This window comes from Chionomys nivalis, chromosome 2, assembly GCF_950005125.1.
Source record: "Chionomys nivalis chromosome 2, mChiNiv1.1, whole genome shotgun sequence".
NCBI lineage: Eukaryota > Metazoa > Chordata > Mammalia > Rodentia > Cricetidae > Chionomys > Chionomys nivalis.
In genome coordinates this window covers 39,065,937-39,085,015 of record NC_080087.1, presented here as the reverse complement: position 1 = coordinate 39,085,015, position 19,079 = coordinate 39,065,937, and the positions used below count along the sequence as shown (strand labels likewise).

The 19,079-nt window shown below is 39.9% G+C and overlaps 1 protein-coding gene across 13 annotated transcripts in view; it reads right to left on the bottom strand.

The window, feature by feature from the left end:
* The window catches only part of Ptprk (protein tyrosine phosphatase receptor type K), a 549,613-nt gene that overhangs the window by 249,167 nt on the left and 281,367 nt on the right, over nucleotides 1-19,079 (bottom strand). For all 13 annotated transcript variants that reach the window (XM_057751267.1, XM_057751275.1, XM_057751167.1 and 10 more), the window contains exon 6: nucleotides 1,579-1,753. In XM_057751267.1, the coding sequence (XP_057607250.1) occupies nucleotides 1,579-1,753 (175 nt within the window). The remainder of the gene's footprint in view (nucleotides 1-1,578; nucleotides 1,754-19,079) is intronic.

Sequence of the window (19,079 nt, the reverse complement as noted above, 5' to 3'; positions counted from 1 at the left end):
CTGGCTCTGTGAGGTATTATATTGTTATGATTCTGGGAGCAATATCAACTAACCTGAACTTTAATTTCCTGTCCTCTATAGTTATTAAAGAATAATGTATGAGAATCTAGTACATCTCCAAACAATGTTCTTAACAATTATTCATCATCAAGATTATAAAATAGATTAATGCAATATGAATATATCTCATTTTTCTTTTTAGCTCCTGGGCTATGGCGTGTGCTATGTTTCCTGCCTGTTGCAGTTTCTGCTTGTTGTTTTCTCTTGGAAGATTTATTGATATTCATATTCACATGTGTGAGGGTCTTTGCAAATGAGTGTGGTTGCCAAAGGAGGTCAGATGACAGTGGTTAGATCCCCTGGAGCTCAAATTGTAGGCAGTTGTGAGGCACCTGATGTGGGCGCTGGGAACTGAACTTGGGTCCTCTGAAAGAGCAATTTGCTCTCTTAACCACAACGTGATCTCTCTATGCCCATGCATGTATGTTTTACCCAATGTCTTCTGCTATCTAAATGACTCTAGAAACATTCTCTCAACCTGTAATTCCCTGACTCAGAGAAGACTCATTCACGAATGGCTCCCCTTTGGCTCTGCACAGTTTCGAGTTCAGTTCCCACTAGGTTGGTCAAATGCCTCCGTGTTGAGGTTTACACAACCTCACATGGTTTTCATTTGTGTCAAGATTGCCTGATAATTGATTCAATAAAGCTCCTTGGCTTCTAAATCTTCATGAAACTAATTACCTTTCCCTCTTTGTATTCCATTTGTCAGCTCCTCAAAGAAACTATGAAACCACTTTCACGAAAAGAGCAATCTTCACAGAAACACATGCCACAATGACATGTAGCCCATGTCTACATAAGATTCCTATGGCGCCCACTGTCAAGAGTCATGTTCCCAAGATCTCTGTGTTCTCTCTACACTGTGTTCCTCTCACCAAAATCACTCTCTGAGATAGATAACAAATCATAATTTTTAATAAGGGTAATATAGATCTTCATGTTGCCTATATTTTCTCTGAATTCACAACAGAGATGCCTAATACATGTAGCTCTCCCTTTCCTCTAATGACTTTAGCATCTAAGATTAGGAAAAAAAAAAAACTCATTCTGACTTCATAAGATTTGATAAAAGACCAGAAACATTGAACATTTAATACAGAGATTTGCTGCTGATAATTTTTACAGTTCTACCTGTAATATTCCCTGGGACCTTGTTCTCACAACACTTCTTAGGATAAAGCACTATAGCAGTACTTGCAGAATGTCTCAAACAAGAGGGAACATCTCTCAAGTTGGGATGAAAATTACGAGGTGATACAGAAGAAAATACAGTACATGTTTCATCACATTAAACGTGGCAAAAATCAGATTTCATTTGATGAGACAATGGTTGGAGAATTAACTGATAAATTTTAAAACTAGGCTCCACTTTAATTGACATATCAGAATTTTGCTAATGGTTTGGAATAGTGACTTGCATTGAAGAATACCGTGGTTCAAAAATCCAATCACTTTGTTTACAGACTTGCTCAGTTCTCATAAAGGTATGCAATTTCATGAAGCAAAAAGTGTTACCTCTCACAATAAGCTGAGCAAAATTGGAGACCCCTGAGCCTCGTTCTGACTGAGTTACGCAGCGGTACAAATCCTGGTCGGTTTTTGTCACTTCTTGCAATCTGAAAGAGGCAGCAAATCTTCTGTGATTGATGTTCTTTGTCTGAGCCACGGGTATGTCTTCTCCATTGCGTCTCTGCAAACAGAAACCAATCTTTAGAAACAGGTTGTTCCCCATGCCATCAATCTAAAGTATCTCAGCAAAGCAATATCTATGATAAATAATTCTGGTTACTAAACTATTCGGAAGATGGCTGCCATAGACCCACAGAATTTTACCTTTGTCATGCAATCGGGGAAAAGAGGTATCAGAATCTTAAAAGGATGTATATTTGGGTCTATGTTCTCAGTTTTCCATCAAGTTACTATGGCAAAATATATACATTAACAAAAAAGCTGATGGAAAATGAGTCATGGCCTCTTTATGGATAAAGAATTTTTTTTTTTTTTTTGGTACTACCAAGATGTCCTGCACACACAATGTGACAGTCATCCCCAGGGAGATGAAGACCATGTCATACACATTCTTACTCCAAATATATAGCATGGACTTGGCACACAATGACAACAATATACTGATTAATGATTGAGAGTCAACCTTAAATCTGGGCTCATGGCAAACTGCTATCTCTTCAGGATTAATGACATCCAATTTATACCTTTTAAAGAAGTAATCAAAGAAACCCTAAATGTTAAAAGCATACCTGTCAAGTTTGAAAATGAAAAAGTAGGGAATATATTTATGATATCACAGTATCTCATATAAAACCAATAAGCATAAACTATAAAGGAGATGATGGTAACTTTCAACTATAATAAAATTTATAACTTCTATATGTTGAAATACACCATAAATAAAGTGGTGGAGGACATAGACTGTGATGAGATATTTGTCAAAAAATACAACAACAAAAAGATAAACAGCTAAGATATGTAAAGATCTTCTATAGTTCAATAAGAAAATTGATAAACAACCCAGTCAAAAACTAGACAGGCTATAAAAAGATTAAAGACATATGTAGAAGAACAATGAAAGGAGCCATCAGTCCAAATTTTAAAATTGTATATGTCAAATACCAATAAATGTCAAAGAAAAGCTCTAGCTATAAGAAACAATTAATTAGCTGGACAGTGGTGGCGTACGCCTTTAATCCCTGCACTCGGGAAGCAGAGGCAGGCGGATCTCTGTGAGTTCGAGGCCAGCCTGGTCTACAAGAGCTAGTTCTAGGACAGGAACCAAAAAGCTACAGAGAAACCCTGTCTCGAAAATAAAAAAAAAAAACAAGAAATGAAAAGAAACAATTAGGAGTTTAAGCTCATGTCTCATTGGTGAATTTTTAAGTATCCACGGGATTAAAATTACTTGGAATATTATGCCAAAGGACTACATGTAGGTAAAACAGCATGGAACTGCTCGTGACCTTCTTCTCTTGGAATTATTTCTAAAAATGATTGATTACTCTTTAAGAAAATAGAAGATGAAGCTAGGGTTGTAGATTAGCTAGCAGAGTATTGGCTTAGCATTAACAAGGCCCAGGTTTTATTCCAGGACCACATCAACTAAGCATGGAGGTACACATTTTATCCCTGCACCTGATGCTTAGATGAAGAGGATCAGATCAGAAGTTCAAGGTTCTCCTAAGTTACAAAACAGAAAGAAATAAACAAGGAAATGGAATAAACAAGCACTGGGTAATGTTCAAACCCCAGCATTTTCACTTCTAGATTTCTATTTTTGGATCATTCGTGTAAGTGTGATTAAGAAAATATATAGGAATGTTGACTTTGGCATTATTTGAAACACTCAAAATACAGGGAGATCCGAACCTCTCAGAGTTTTTCTCAACCCACAGATGCAAAGTCACAGTTAAGGAAGTGAACTGGGAGCAGAATGGAGCTGGTACAGAGCACAAGGTCTGTGCTTCAGACTCCCATGGTGCTCCTGGCGTGTCTTCATTGTGCAGACCGAAACAGTCTATGCTCAGCAGTTTTCCCATTATCAATGTGATGTCATGGCTTCATGAATTTATTTGGAAAATTAACAATTACTTAACATTCACTGGTTCCCACATCCTACTGGCTGGTAATATATGTGTATGTCTACATAGACTGGAGGGAGGGAGGAAAAGAAGAAGAAAGGGAAAAGGAAGGAAGGGAGCATGGGGGAAGGAGGCAAAGAAGGAGCCTTATTAAACGGAATGTATAAGCACACAAAATACAAAATATTTACTCCTATTAAATTAGAGCATGAGTACATGAATGACCATTATATTGCTTTAAATGTCTTTCTCTTTTTTTTCTTGGGGACGGGGTCAAAACTAGATTCTGATAATTTTCTAGGTCTTTAACCTCACTGTTTTTTGAATCATACTTCTCAAAATACAAATATTATGAATACAATTATCTGAACAGAAGAATATATGCACATTTAAGTGTTACTTATGCCTTTACCTTTTCATTCATGATTTTGTTAATTCTATCTTGATCCACTGATTTTAAGAATTGTCTATCAAGAAACCCTTCTCAGGAAACTTACATTATTTGAAAGAAATCTGAAAGGAATCACCAAATAGCAGGGGAGAAAAAGACCCAACTAGATTCCCTTTGCCACCAAACAAAACCTTCAGTGTATCAATTACATATAATTGAGATGTTGATCAAAGGGACCTCATAGAGATAAAGAAGGATTCAGACTATTAATTGCTCTCCAGACACTGAAATTAAGAACCTATCGTTAAAAACAACACTTACCTATTTCATTAAACACAGAAAAGCGAAGCTGATACCTAACTAGACTAGTGTTCTAGTCCGATCACTAACTGCTGACTACTATTCATGGTACTGGAAGATACTCTGAACAGTACCAGAGGATAAAGTTAAACACCAACCCAAGTATAAACCCTTTGATCTACAATGGTGATGTGTCTAGCACATTTGATTGCTTCAATAGTGGCACAAAAGTTGTGGGGGTAACTAGCAACCATCTGATTGGGTATAAGGGCTGCACCATGAGATAGAATCCATGCCTGATGGTGCCTAGGTGGCTGGCCAAAACCTAAGACTAGATAGGTCATGGACCTAGGGGGAAAACCAAATATCATTATTCTGCTAAAGTAACACAGTAGTAAAATGACTGACGATGTCATTCTGCTGTACCTGCAGACCAATGTTTTTCTCAGTCAGCATTAGAGAAGCTTCCTTCTGCAGGAGATGGGAAGTAACACAAAGACTCACCACTGGACAATGTGCAGAGAGTAAAAGATCTTTGAACACTAGGTCCTAAATGGGATATCTCTACCAAATCTCTAATTTCAGGACTCAAGGAGCAATTGTGGAAGAGGAGGTAGAAAGATTGTAAGAGTCAATGGAAATGGAAACCCAATGAAACAGTGCCTTCCAGACACAGCAGTACTCAACCACATATGAACTCACCGAGACTGTGGTAGCATGCAGAGGGCCCATACAGGTCTAAGCCACTGTTGAGAGGGGAAGTGGATAGGGGCCTGCATCCCTAACCCAGACACTATCTCTAATTTATAGTCCATCCAGAGAAATTAGCTTCTCACCAGAGGAGTCTCACTGGATATAGAAACCATACATAGGGAGCCCCAAGCCCCAAAAATGATATTTTCAGGGTTTTTTTTTCTTATAATAATTTGTTGGTTTTTTTTTTTTATTTTGGGGGTATTTTTGTTTTGTTTTTTTAAACCTTACTTGTCTTTTCCTTCCCTACTGTTTTGTGTGTGTATTTCTCTGGAACTGTATGTCTTTTTCATCCTTTTTTTTTTTTTTTAAATTTGGGTGTGTGTGTGTTTCTTTATGTTTTGTTATAGTCTGGTTGGTTGGTTAGTTTATTATTGGTATATATGTTTCCTAAAGAAATAGAGAAAAAGAAAGCATGAAATTATAAGGGTGAGAAGGTGGAAATGACCTAGGAGGGGATGTGGAAGAGGAAACAGTGATAAGAATATAGTGTATAAATGAATATCTATTTTCAATTTTAAAAAAAGAAAGGAAGAAAAACCAGCTTATATTCAAAAGCCCTTAAATATAAACCCTGAAAGTGATCCTAAATTCTTTCTCATCCACAAGCCATATAAACAAAAACAATCATTACACATGCAAATCTTAGATTCATTTCCTTTTCAATTAGCAGGCCATCTCCATGCAATCTTTCTAATTAGAAGACAGACACATCAGAGCGCTCCTCTTCCAGGAGCCCCCCCTCTTCCAGTCCTCTCATTATCCTCTGGCAAGGCTCTCAGTGTTTGCTGCCTTTATTCCTTCCAATTACCCTCAATGTTTCTGCAAAACTATTCCTATCTTGTGTTCTGCCTCCCTAATCATCTTGCACATGAGCACACCCCTCTGTCCAGAAGTCTACACTATCTTTCAGAATAGTCTGCCAGTCAAAAGCATTACAAGCACCTGGAATGTTCGCCCTAAGTACTTAATTCATACAAGACCAGCACTAAATACCATGATATTTTCTCCATGAATCACAATTACTTGTGTGTGGCAGTTTGAAAGAAAATGGTCCTGAAAAGGAGTGGCACTATTAAGAGGTGTGGTTTTGTTGGAGAAGTGTGTCACTGTGGGGGTGGGCTTTGTGGTCTCTTTTGCTCAAGCTTCCCTCAGTGTGGCTGTCAGTTGACTTCCTGTTGCCTGCAAACTGCAGCACTCTCAGCTCCAGCACCACATCTGCCTGCACACCGCCATGCTTCCCTTCATGATGATAATGAACAGAACCTCTGAAACAGTAAGCAAGCCACCCAAGTTGAATGTTTTCCTTGTAAGTGTTGTCTTGGTCATGGTGCCTCTTCACAGCAATAAAAACCCTAAGACACCCTGCAGTTCTTTTCCTCCACATACTCAATCTCTGCTCATTTACTTTATTAAATAAATAAGGTCTGCATCGGGTCTCTCGGCATTGGTTTCTCACCTCAATGCTATTCTACAGACTTTTCTGCTCTTATCCCTGTGGGCAATGTCATAGATGCTGCTATAAAGGTATTCACAAAAAAATATTATTAGAATGTATTAAATGACTTTGATAATTTGAATATTTAATAACATAATATATTCCATAAATGTGATTTTATCTTTGTGCACTCAAATAGTCCTGAAGATTGATGTGATTTGAATAAGAATGGCCCCCAAAGCTCATATATATGAATGCTTAGCCATCAGTAAAGGCAGCGGCACAACTTGACAGTGTTACTACATGCTGTGGTCATGGTGTCTCTTCACAACAATAGAAAACTGCCTAAGACAGCAGAGCTTCATGTTTTATGGCCATCAAAATTTCACTGCTAACAAACATTTTTCATTTCATAGGTATCAAAACGCAGAGAATGGGGACAGATTAAGGCCTTCAAATATGAATATCAAGAAGCAGCTGTGTCTTATTTTAAAATTTGCTTTGATTAAAGTGCATCGATATATATCCATAAATGTATATGTATTTAAATGACTCACAAAAGTTATTAATTAGTATAACAGACTATCTTTTCAACTAACATAATTAGAAAAACTATTTGATCATAGATCAAGTTTGTTTTCAATAAACATAAAATAAGCACCCAATAACTGGTACTACAATAGCTACCTCTTTGGTTCTATTATTTTTCTTTCCTATAAACATAGTAGGATAATAGTTTCCAATTATACGATAAAAATCAGGATCCACAAACATCAGAAATGAGACAGATAATCTATAAGTAGTAGTACTAAATCTCAGCCAGGGTGATGGCCCCAAAGCTTCTGTTTCTCGGTTTCATTAGAGCTCTGGTCCTATGATCCTCTGTTTGCTGCTTAGCTTTGATCACTACATTGTTCTAAGAAAACATAATCCACTGAACTAGCTTTTCTTTCTTTACTCAATTTCTGTAACTCACGACCTTTAAAATTATCAACTGAGAAGATATATGTAACAAAAAGGCCTGAAGAGGATACCTGAGGCTTTTCTGAACAAGGAGAAGCCCCACACTTGAACAGCAATATCGGCTGCACCTTATATTGCAGACTGACTGTCCCAGTAATTCTCCCTGATAAGACAAATGCCTGATTTCTCAAAACAATAGTAAGTTTAGTACCAGAAGTGGTTCTGGGAACAGACTTCTACATACAGACTTCCGGAAAGGTTCTGGATTTTCTGGGATGTGTCCTTTATCTAATTTGGATAAAACACATTGACTTTCTGTGTAGTTATAAAGAAGAAAATGGCAATCCACAACATGGAACAGCAATAGAACTATGCTACCACTGTTAGATAAGGTGTTCGTCAAATATTACACTAGAAAAGCTGACATCACATGACTTTACAGCTATGAAGCCATGCAATTTGTAAATAAGGCAAAGCTGAATATGTCAAAGATCCCAGTGGAAATGGGGCGGGGGTGTTCTCAAAACATGGTTTTAGTTTTAGAACAGTTCTTTGACAGTCCTGAATCTTGAATATGAAAACAAACAAACATAAACTTGTAAGGAACAACAACCAACAGATCTAAATACAAGTAGAAGTGACAATAAAGCCCCGAAACCCCAGAGAACAAATGACCATGCATTTCAGAAACTCAGGGAGACTCAGATACAAGAGGAAATAATGACAAAGTCCCCAAACCTCAGAGAACAAATGATCATGTATTTCAGTGACTCAGGTACAAGAGGATATGACAATAAAGTCCTAAAACCCCAGAGAATAAATAACCATGTTTTTCAGTGACTCAGGTACAAGAGGAAATGACAATAAAGTCCCAAAACCTCAGAGAATAAATGACCATGTATTTCAATGACTCAGGAAGACTCAGATACAAGAGGAAATAATGATAGAGTCCCGAAACCCTAGAGAATAAATGACCATGTATTTCAGTGACTCAGAGAGAAGGAAGAAGGGAGTGCATGGATTTTTGAAAGGTTTTCTGAACATTCACTCATCCCAAATTGCAAGAAGCCCTAGTTCATAAATGAGAACAATTGAGGGGCAGTGAGACAGATCAGCAGAACTGTCACCAATAAATTGACTTAAGTTCAGTTTCTGACCCACATGATAGTCGAAGAGAACGAATTCCTAAAGTTGTCCTCTGATTTACACATGCTAGGACACATACAATTTTTTTCTTTACTTCTTATTCTCTCTCTCTCTCTCTCTCTCTCTCTCTCTCTCTCTCTCTCTCTCTCTCTCTCTCTCTCTCTCTCTTCCTCCCTCCCTCCCTCTCTCCCTCCCTCCCTTTCTTCTTTTTAATGGGAGCAAAGGAGATGTCTCAGTTGCTCTTCCAGGGAAAACAGGTTTGATTCCCGATTCCCAGCATCCACATGGTAGTTCACAACCATCTATAATTCCAGTTCCAGGGAATCCCTCACCTGGCTTTGGTGAGCATCAGGCATGTATGTGGTGTATAAGCATACACACAGGCAAAGCACCCATACACGTAAAAATAAACACATTAATAAAATATTTTAATTAATAAAATTTTAAATAAAGAAATTTAAAGTATAAACTTGAGACCAGAGGAGAGCTGGTGTTCCCCTAGACACTGTGTTGATTACAGATAATGCTAATGGATCATATATTTGAAGACATAAAAATTCCTTGCAACATAAATAAATGATAGTGTTCATGGAGGTAGAAATGTTTCCTATAAGACAGTTACAGTTGGGAATGCCTATAAGTTTAGCATTCAAAAAAGCAGAGGCATGAATAATACACATTTTAATTCCAGTTTGAACTGGATATGGAATTTCAGACCAATCCAGGATATAAAATAAAAGATACTTTAAAAAAATAAAAAGGAAGGTACTTAAAAAACAAAAACAACAACAAGTACATAGTCCTGTGCTGGCTAGTTTCATGTCACCTTGGCACAAACTTGTGACATTTGAGAGAAGGGAACCTCAAGTGAGGGGAATTTGAGACAATGCTTACAGAAGAATGGGCTGAGGGCAAGCTGGTGGAGCAGTTTAAATTAGTGATTAATAGGGAGGGCCTATCCACTGTGGTACCACTCCAGGTAGGTGGTCCTAGGTTCTTTAAGAAAATCAGGTTGAACAATGAGGAGCAATCAGCCAATAAGTAACAGTCCTCCATGACCTCTGCCTCAGCTCCTGCATCCAGGATCCTGCCCCGAGATGAACAGTGAGATGGAAGCATGAGCAAAACGAATTCTTTCCTCCCCAAGTTGCTCTGGATAATGGTGTTTCATCACAGCACTAGTAATACTAACAAAAGCAGTCCCAAGTAAATGAACAATTATAACTGATTGTTATACTTTATATGCACAATAATGACTACATAAAATATGCTACACACACAGACAAGAGGGAATATTATTAAAATAATAAAGAAGGAAATCCCACTAAAATTCTACAATTGAGATGAGCCTGGAGGAGAGTATGATAAGTGAAACAAGCCAGCCATGAGAAGACAAACACTGATTCGACTCTCACAAAACATGCAGAGCAGAGGTTATTCATAGACAAGCCAGAGGGCAAGGAAACATAACTTTCGAATGGCATGACATTGTCTCATTTTAAAACTGATAAAAATCGAGGGATACATTTAAGAGCAATGTGAACATAATGAACACCATTGAACAACACACCTAAAACTAGGTGTCAAAATTTGTGATGTTGGTTCTTCTTTACCACATGAAAAATATTCATTTCAAAAAGGAAGAAGAAAACGAATTTAAAGACATGCAAAATCACTGCAAATACAAGACATACAGACTAACATCATATATTAAGAACTGTTACAGTTGGAATTAAGCCTAAAATATGGCTAAGCATGAATGTATAATATATCCAATATCTCTATAGTTACAATGTAGTTATGGGGAAAGTAATTAAACAGGAGCCAAAGAGGTGGCTGGATGGTTAAGAACACTGGTTGCTGTTTCAGAGGACCAAGGTTCAACTCCCAGCATCCACATGGCAACTTATAGCTGTCTATAAATCCATATCAGGGGATCCTCCATTCTCACACAGACAGACATACAGGCAAAACACCAATGCACATAAAATAAAAATAAACCTTTTTAAAAAGGTAATTAAACAATATACCCTTAAAACAAACAAGTAATCGATAAGTGTTGTAATACCCCAGTGTTACTGAAAACCAAGAATACCCAGATTTCTGAACACCACAGAGGAGGGGGGGGAAGGATGGTAGGAGCCAGAAGGGTCAAGGACACCACAAGAACACAGCCCAGAGAACCAGGTAAGCAGGGCTCATAGGGGCTCACTGGTGTTCTCGTGAGACGCCCAACAGTGAGAGTGTGGGGCCGTCTCTGATTCTTTTGACTGTACCTGGGGCCTTTTTCCTAATACCGTGTTGCCTCATCCAGCCTTGGTATGAGAGTTTTTGCCTAGTCTTAATGTAACTCTCTAGGTCGTGTTTAGTGGACATCCATGAGAAATCTGCTCTGTTTTATTTTTGAACGGAAACGGAAGAGGAACATATCTTTTGCTATGGGAGAGGGGAGGTGGGGGTAGGGGCTGGGAGGAATGGAGGGAAAACTACAAAGTGTAATGCATGAAACAGGAATAAAAGAAAAAAATAATAAAAGATGCCAGGCATGGTTTTACACAGCTGTAGTACAACCACTGGGGAGGTTTAAGCAACCAAATCAGGAGTTCAAGAACACTTTCTTTTGTCTTAGCACCCAAAAGTCATTTTTAAGAAAGTTTTAGGCTCACAGAGAGTAGTGTTCATACACGTCTTCACACACAGCCTCCACGCAGTCAGCACAGCAGCCGAGAGGTACACTTGTCACCAGTGACGTCCCCACACCAAACACCATTATCACTGACTTCGTCATACTTCACACCATGTTTACTTCTGATGCTGAATTATTCTCTGTGTTTGTACAGACTCAGGTCTGGCAGCTCAGTTGCCATGTGAGACATCCCAGGGACATAGGGAAGAAGACAGAGAGAGGTGTTGTACGATACTTGTACACTGTGTGAAAATATATCGTTGCGATGATTGGTTTAATAAAAAGCAGGATGGCCAATAGTTAGGCAACAGAGACTAGGTGAGAATACAGGGGGAGAGGGGAACTTGGGGTATGGATCAGGCTTGTGAGAGATGCCAGTGAGACACATAGGAAGTCAGACATAAATTATGTAAGCGAGGTAATGAGCCACGTGGCAGAACAAAGATTAATAGAAACAGGTTAAGTTATAAGACATAGTTGGCAAGGAGCCTAAGCTAAAGGCCAAGCTTTCATAATTAATAAGTCTCCATGTCCTTATTTAGGGCTGGTGCTCCAAAGAAAGTCTGACAAGAAAGCTTGACCACAGACAGAGAGGCTGTGGCTCTCCATTCTGGTTGTACTATGAAGGTAGTTTGCCTTGATGTTGTTATTAAAGAGGTGGCCCAACATGGATAAGATGTGTGTTCAAGAAGACAATCTCTCTTGGGTAATTTGGAAGTAAAATCTACACCACTGATTAGAATGTCCACTCCCTTCCATTTCAGGGAAAATGTGAATTCTCTGGTTTTCCTTTGAAACCACCCAGGGACAAACAAGCCAACAACAATGACATGACAATGGTCTTAACTGTCTTCTGGAGATTCAGTACATAGACAACTGACATTTGGGTCGGATCCAGCAGGTATTCAATGACACTGTCCCACCAGTTCATCTTGTCATCCACCAGCTTGATGCTGTCATGCTCTGGGTACTGAAACTTGGCCTAGCCTACCATGGCGCTCTGTTTGGGGGCTTAGCAAGGGCAACACAGGATTTCTGCATCATTGAAAAAAACTCTTGTCTTCTCTACCATGCCACTTCTCTCTTTCCCAGGGTGAAATGTAGTCTCTCACGATTGGCAGACACAGAGTGATTTGGGGGCTTTCAGTTCCTAGATCCTTCCACTGCTCTGTCATGAGGATCCCCAGCCGACCGTCACATAAGATGACTAAGTGGTTCCTGGAGCACAATGATCCCTCCTCTGTGACAGGAGTCCACGCACCCAGGGTATGAGTGCTTTACTACAGCCTCATGCCCAAGGAATGGTGCCCGAGCGTCAGCACTGAGAGAGCTCAAGGTCATTCAGCAGAACTGTGTAGTGTAGCGATAGAGTTTGAGGCTACACTGAGCTACACTGAAACCTGGACACTGTCTCAAAATAAACAAAACACACATACAAAATCCAAGAACCATGAATAACATGCGATAGAGAAAACATTGAGTTTAAAAAAAAAATTCTTTAAATTTGAATTTGAAATTTAACTTTGGAGACATTTTCTAATTGCAATTATGTGTGTGTATGCATGTCCTTATGCTTGTCTCTGTCTATGTTTCTTATGGAAAAGGACTAGCAGAGAAAATACATCAACATGTAGATTATTACACTGATAAGCAATTTACCAATTAAAAAGGGGGAGGCATGGGGAAAAAAAAGTGAAATCCTTACTGGCAATAAAAAAAAAAAAAAAAAAAAAAAAAAACCATGGAGGCTAACACAGAGTCCTACAGGCCACAATAACTGCTGCTTAATAATTCTGAGTCTCTCTCTCTCTCTCTCTCTCTCTCTCTCTCTCTCTCTCACACACACACACACACACACACACACACACAGCTTTGGCTTTTTGAGATAGCATTTCACTGTGCAGCCCAAGTTGTCCTAGAACTCACTCTGTAGACCAGACTGACCTTGAACTCACAGAGATCTACCTGCCTCTGCCTCCCAAGCTCTGGGATTAAAGGCATGTGATGCCCCATCACTGCCCAGCTAAGCATGGCGTATTTTTATCTGCAGGAGTGTATAACAATATTGGAAAAAAACAGAATCACTCATCTTTGGGGATGACAAAGCACAAATTTGTTATATTGAGAACAAATAAATGAACAAAGATTGCAGGAGCATCTCCTGGGCAGTTCCAGATGTCATCAAATTGAAACTGGGATTAATCATCACACCGTGTGTGACAGGTATGTGTTAGAAAACATGTTACATGAAAGCAGAGAAGCATGGGAGTGTGCAGGGGCTGCAAAGGAATGGCAAACAAGATAGAGAATCAACAAAAATAAATGATGTACAAAAATAACATCATGAAACATATTATTTTGCATGCTTGTTTTAAAAATAAGCAAACCACATAATAAGCATAAAAGAAGTAAAATCCAAAAGGAAGTAAAAAAACTCACCATTTTCAACTCAGGGAATTAAGGGCATTAAGGAATAGGAGTGTTAAGATAATGGAAGATGAGACCATTTGAACCTTTTGCTGCCACACCTGGTACCGCTTACACTGTGATCAAAGGACTAAATTTGAACCTAGACCTGGCTGCAAATTCCTGGAAAATATAGAGGAAATGGAAGCATGATGACCTGAAGTTAGGGAAAGAGAGTGAGAAGACAGACCTACGGATTAAAGGGCTTGTTTGTTTTAATTCACTGCAGTGAGCAGCGATATAATTCAATGTCATGACAGTGATGGCTCAGATGTAGTTCAGTAACAGAAGTCTGCCATAGATTGTACAATGACACATGCACACATAAGCACTTCTCTCTCTCTCTCTCTCTCTCCTCTCTCTCTCTCTCTCTCTCTCTCTCTCTCTCTCTCTCTCTCTCTCTCTCTCTCTCATATACACACATGCATTTTCACATACAGTCATACACACATAATCAGAGTAGGGAGTAGGTGGGTGACTGTTTGTAGAGACCAAAAAATCAAGTATATAAATTAATTAACCCTGGATAGAATAAATGGAAAATTCCCCAGGGGTTGCTGGCAATGTTTTATTCTTGACCTGTGTGGTTCTGGTCATCATACCCCACCCCATGCCACCGCCGCCAAATTTACTGGGATTTGAGGAGGATGCTCAGTAGACAAAGCGCTTGCTGCACAAGCATAAAGAGATAATTTAATATCCCCCCACACACACACAAAAATTCTGTTAAAAAAAAAAGCTGGGCATGGTGGCATGCACTTAGAACCCCAGCACTAGAGAGGGGACAGTCACCCTAGGCTACTCAGTGAGTTCCAGGGAGAAGATTAGGTCTCAAAATCCAAGATAGATGGCTTCTGGGTCATGGCAGGTTAGATTATGCTCTGCCTCCCGCCCCCCCACAGATAAATCTACACCCAACACAAAAAGGGACACGTGTGTGTAAGCCCCTCCCCCATACACAATCAGAGCCATGATAGTTTTTTTATTTAGACTGGCTTTCACTATGCATATTTTATTGTATTATAAAATAATCTCTTAAATATTGGATCTACTCATTGATCTGTTTTTCGGGTGGAAAGAATCAACAGAGATAAATTATGTATGCAAATGTCACAATCAAATATGTTACTTTGAATGCTAATTTCTAAAAATAATTTAAAAATAGGAAATTTAAAATGAAGTAGGAGAAGAGGACAATTTCCCAAGGGAAGAAAGAAAGGTTTTGTCACAGTCAGATGTGATATGTATCACATGGTTTATTAAGGAAGATGTGATGTGCCTGGCAGGAGAACACTCTGAAAGTTCGCTCTATACCCATTGCATGGGTGCTACCCTGAGGTACAGGACGATAACTGTTACTTGTAGACTTTGATAAGAAGAACTCTTGGAGGAGGTAAGGATTTGAAGCCTATGCCATTATCCTTCACTTACGATACTTTATATAGTTTATATGTATATATAACCTAGGTTATATAAACTATTTTAAACACATTTATTGTATCTATAAAGAACTCTTCATAAAGAAAGCATAAACTGCAAAATGAGAAGAATAATACTCCTAAAATTGGCCTATGATGAAACTTTCCCATGTTCATAGCGCAGCAAGGCACACATACATCCAAGATGTTAAAATGTCAAAGGTAAAATTTCCTGGTCAATGATCCATGATTAGTGAATTTATCTCAAGATCTACACGCAAGGCGCTTTATAAAAAGACTTTCCAGGAAGGCAGAATACAATGTGAGAACTGCAATAATTAAACAGTACAAGAAAAAAAAAATACTGGGCTTTTTAAGGTGATGGCTATTAGCTGCTAGTAAGTACTAAGCCCCTGGGGTGGAAGAGAACTCACTGTAAAACGGGAGATTCCTAGAAGAATCACTATTGTTTAATGAGAGGGTAAACAGAGACAATTAGAATTAAATAGCAGGCAAGATTCCATCTATCAATTTGCTTCCAGGTAGGCAACCAGAAGCTTCAGCAGTGTGAAAGGCAAGGTCTAATCTACTCTCCCTTCTTTTTTGAGACCACAGACTCAAAAGCAAAGGCACCGACAGTTTTCAAAGAAAAAAGAAATGTATCTCACGGACAAGACCAGGACCATCCACGGTTTTTATCTGCCACAAGCCTCAAACTGTCCTAGCAAGTCTCACTATGGTGAAAGCCAACGTCCAGTAGGACGTCTCTCCTTTCACTCTTCTTCAAGGATCGTTTATAGGCAGTTACGAGAAAGAGCAAGAGGACTCGGCGGTTCCAGAGGCAAGTTAGTTTAAGTCAGAAAATGAGAAACAGACTAACTATAAAAGTCAAGCCTTGAGGTTTGGAGAATTACACCGCACAGCACTCCCATTTCCTCAGAATCTTTTAACTGCTACCTACTAGATCCAAAATCATTCGTCTTCTTTAATCTGTGCCTCCCGCAGATTTTCCGATTGGCCTGCACTGTCCAGTCTGAGTCCTTTATTGCCTGATGTCAGTACTGCCAACAGCAGCTGTTGCTACTGCCAACTCTGTCCATGTTCGTGCTCCAGCCTTGCCATTTATTTTATTTACCGTCCCTCCTCACAGTGACCCTTCAGTAAGGTCTTTCTTATACTGCTGCCCTGCTTCATACAACTAGATGTTTATTTTTCTGTCTTCCAACGCTGCAGAAACAGCCACCACCCACCGATCTCCACTTCCATGGGTCTGTGTGTGCTGACTTCTTGGTCTTGCCAAAGTTTCTGTATCAGTCAAACATCTATCTTTGCTGGGTACTTGCCTCTCTGAAATGATCGCTGATGCTATCTGTCTCTTCTCTCCTGAAATCATCTCTTGAGGCTAAAAGGCCCTAGTTAAAAATGCAGCCTTAAATGTAGATGCTTTCCAGGAGTGTGAGCAGCCTGGACTGTGCTTGGATCGTTCACCAACTATGCTTTCAGTTCATCCTCCAGCAGCTTGTTCGGTCTCAGCAGTCAGCAGTCCCACGGTCAAAGGGCTCAGATTTCAAATCAGCTTATATGACCAAACACATAGCTTCAAACTTAAGACCAGATTATTGCACTTCAGGGATATATAAATATAAAATTGTATATTGCTTATATTAACCCTTAAAAGCTGAAATTCTATGAACCCCATTTCATCTTCCACAAACTTCCTGAAGCATGCGAGCTGTCCCTTCAACCATACTGACATCAGTTGTTCAAATTTACTTCCTGTCTTGATAACTATATACTATCTTTGTTATTCTAGAATTTCAGACCTGCTGAAGACTCTCACAAAGCCAATTATATACAGATATCAAAAGTTTGAAAGTCCTCACATCTGAACAGTTTACAAAATATTACATTTCTCTCCATCTTTTCAGCTTTTGATGGCATCGACGCAACGTGAACATGAATTAACATGTCTCATTGGGTTAGCTTTGAAAACCATCCTTCATTATTTTTCGATAAATTTTTTTAATAAAAACTATCACCATAATAATAAAAAATATCACCATAGAACCTTCATCTAGCGATGGATGGAGATAGAGACAGAGACCCACACTGGAGCACCGGATTAAGCTCCCAAGGTTCTAACGAGGAGCAGAAGGAGGGAGAACATGAACAAGGAAGTCAGGACCATGTGGGGTGCACCCAACCACTGAGACAGTGGGGCCAATCTATTGGGAGCTCACCAAGGCCAGCTGGACTGCGACTGAAAAAGCATTGGATAAAGCCGGACTCTCCGAACATGGCGGACAATGAGAGCTGACAAGAGGCCAAGGAGAATGGCACGGGGTTTTAATCCTACTTCATGTTCTGGCTTTGTGGGAGTCTAGACAGTCTGGATGGTCACCTTCCTAGACCTGGATGGAGGTGGGAGGACCTTGGACTTTCCACAGGGCAGGGAACCCTGACTGCTCTTGGGACTGGAGAGGGAGGAGAAAAGGAGTGGGAGAGGGGGAGAGGGGCGGGAGGAGGGGGAGGGAAATGGGAGGCGAGGAGGAAGTGGGAAAATTTTTTTTCAATTAAAAAAAAAAAACTATCCTATCAAGATATAAGTTTCTTCAGGAAACTTTTATAGAACCTATCATGAACAGTAAAATCCCTAGAAATGGAGTGTGCTTAGAATTCCAGCTTCTCCCATGGACAGTGGAGACAAGCCTCGATGTGGGAGCTTTGGAGACGGCTGGAGGCAATGTGACATGGGAAACAGGGCCAGGAGATATTTGGCCAGGTGAAGATTTTGCACTTTAAGCCCCGCATTTTCCAAAACTCGTGGTTCACATCTTCATTCACATACAGACAACCGTGGGCCGTCGCGGGACGCAGTTGTGGCAGCAGAGCAAACAGAATGTCACGTGATCGGAAGTTTCAGATCCACCACGTTTATGGACTCACAGCTGGAATCAGCTGGGACCGGAGGAGGTCAGCCTCTCTCCAGTTGTTTGTCAGAGCAATTTGCATCTCATTTTCCTAATTTCACTCTCCAATTACTACTCTCAAGCCATTGCCTAAATTATCTGTTGCTCCATAAGGGATGACATTTCCTTTGGCTGAGAAACTCCCTGCCTCACACTACATTAGCAGCACTGTGCCTTACCAAGGGCAGAGTGGTGGCCGACTCTCTGGTTTTGGCAGGCCCGCTGAAGAGGCACCAGGCCAGTGCTAGGGGCGATTACTGACAGACTGGCCCAATTGCCATGGCTCTGCCTGCAGACTGCGCCCGACTATCCCTAGCACACTACAGCCTTACTGCAACTCCCCGAAACAAATGGTGCCACCAAACCTACCCGCACATTTGGCTCCATTCAATAAATCCAATGTTGAATTTCCCTGCCCAGTCCAATGATGCATGGCCGCCAAGCTCTGTGATGATGGATGGAGTCATTAGCATCTTAGGTTTTACACACAACCTGAAGCCAAAGCATATGGTCGGACAGATGTTCCAGCAAGGGGCTCTATTGGAGCTGCCATGTAGCTGTCCACTTACACTGGACCTTCGTGGAAGAATACTCATCTATTCATCACAGTATGACCCATTTCAGGCTTCCTCCATCCCTAGATTATAAGACATCCTCAGAACCCCCAAAGCAGCCTTCCTTTATATTTTAGTGAGACTCATGATCACAAACTACCTTGGAACTTAAACAAATCGTTTTAGGTGGACAGGATTTACAAAGATTCCCACAATGCGTCGGGGCTGTTGTCGTCTCTATAATGATCAGTACCGCCAGTAAGTGGGACGCTCCAAAATCAAGTGTGGCTTATTAATTCGTCCCCCAGTTTATTTTGTTTAGTTAAAATCTGTATACAG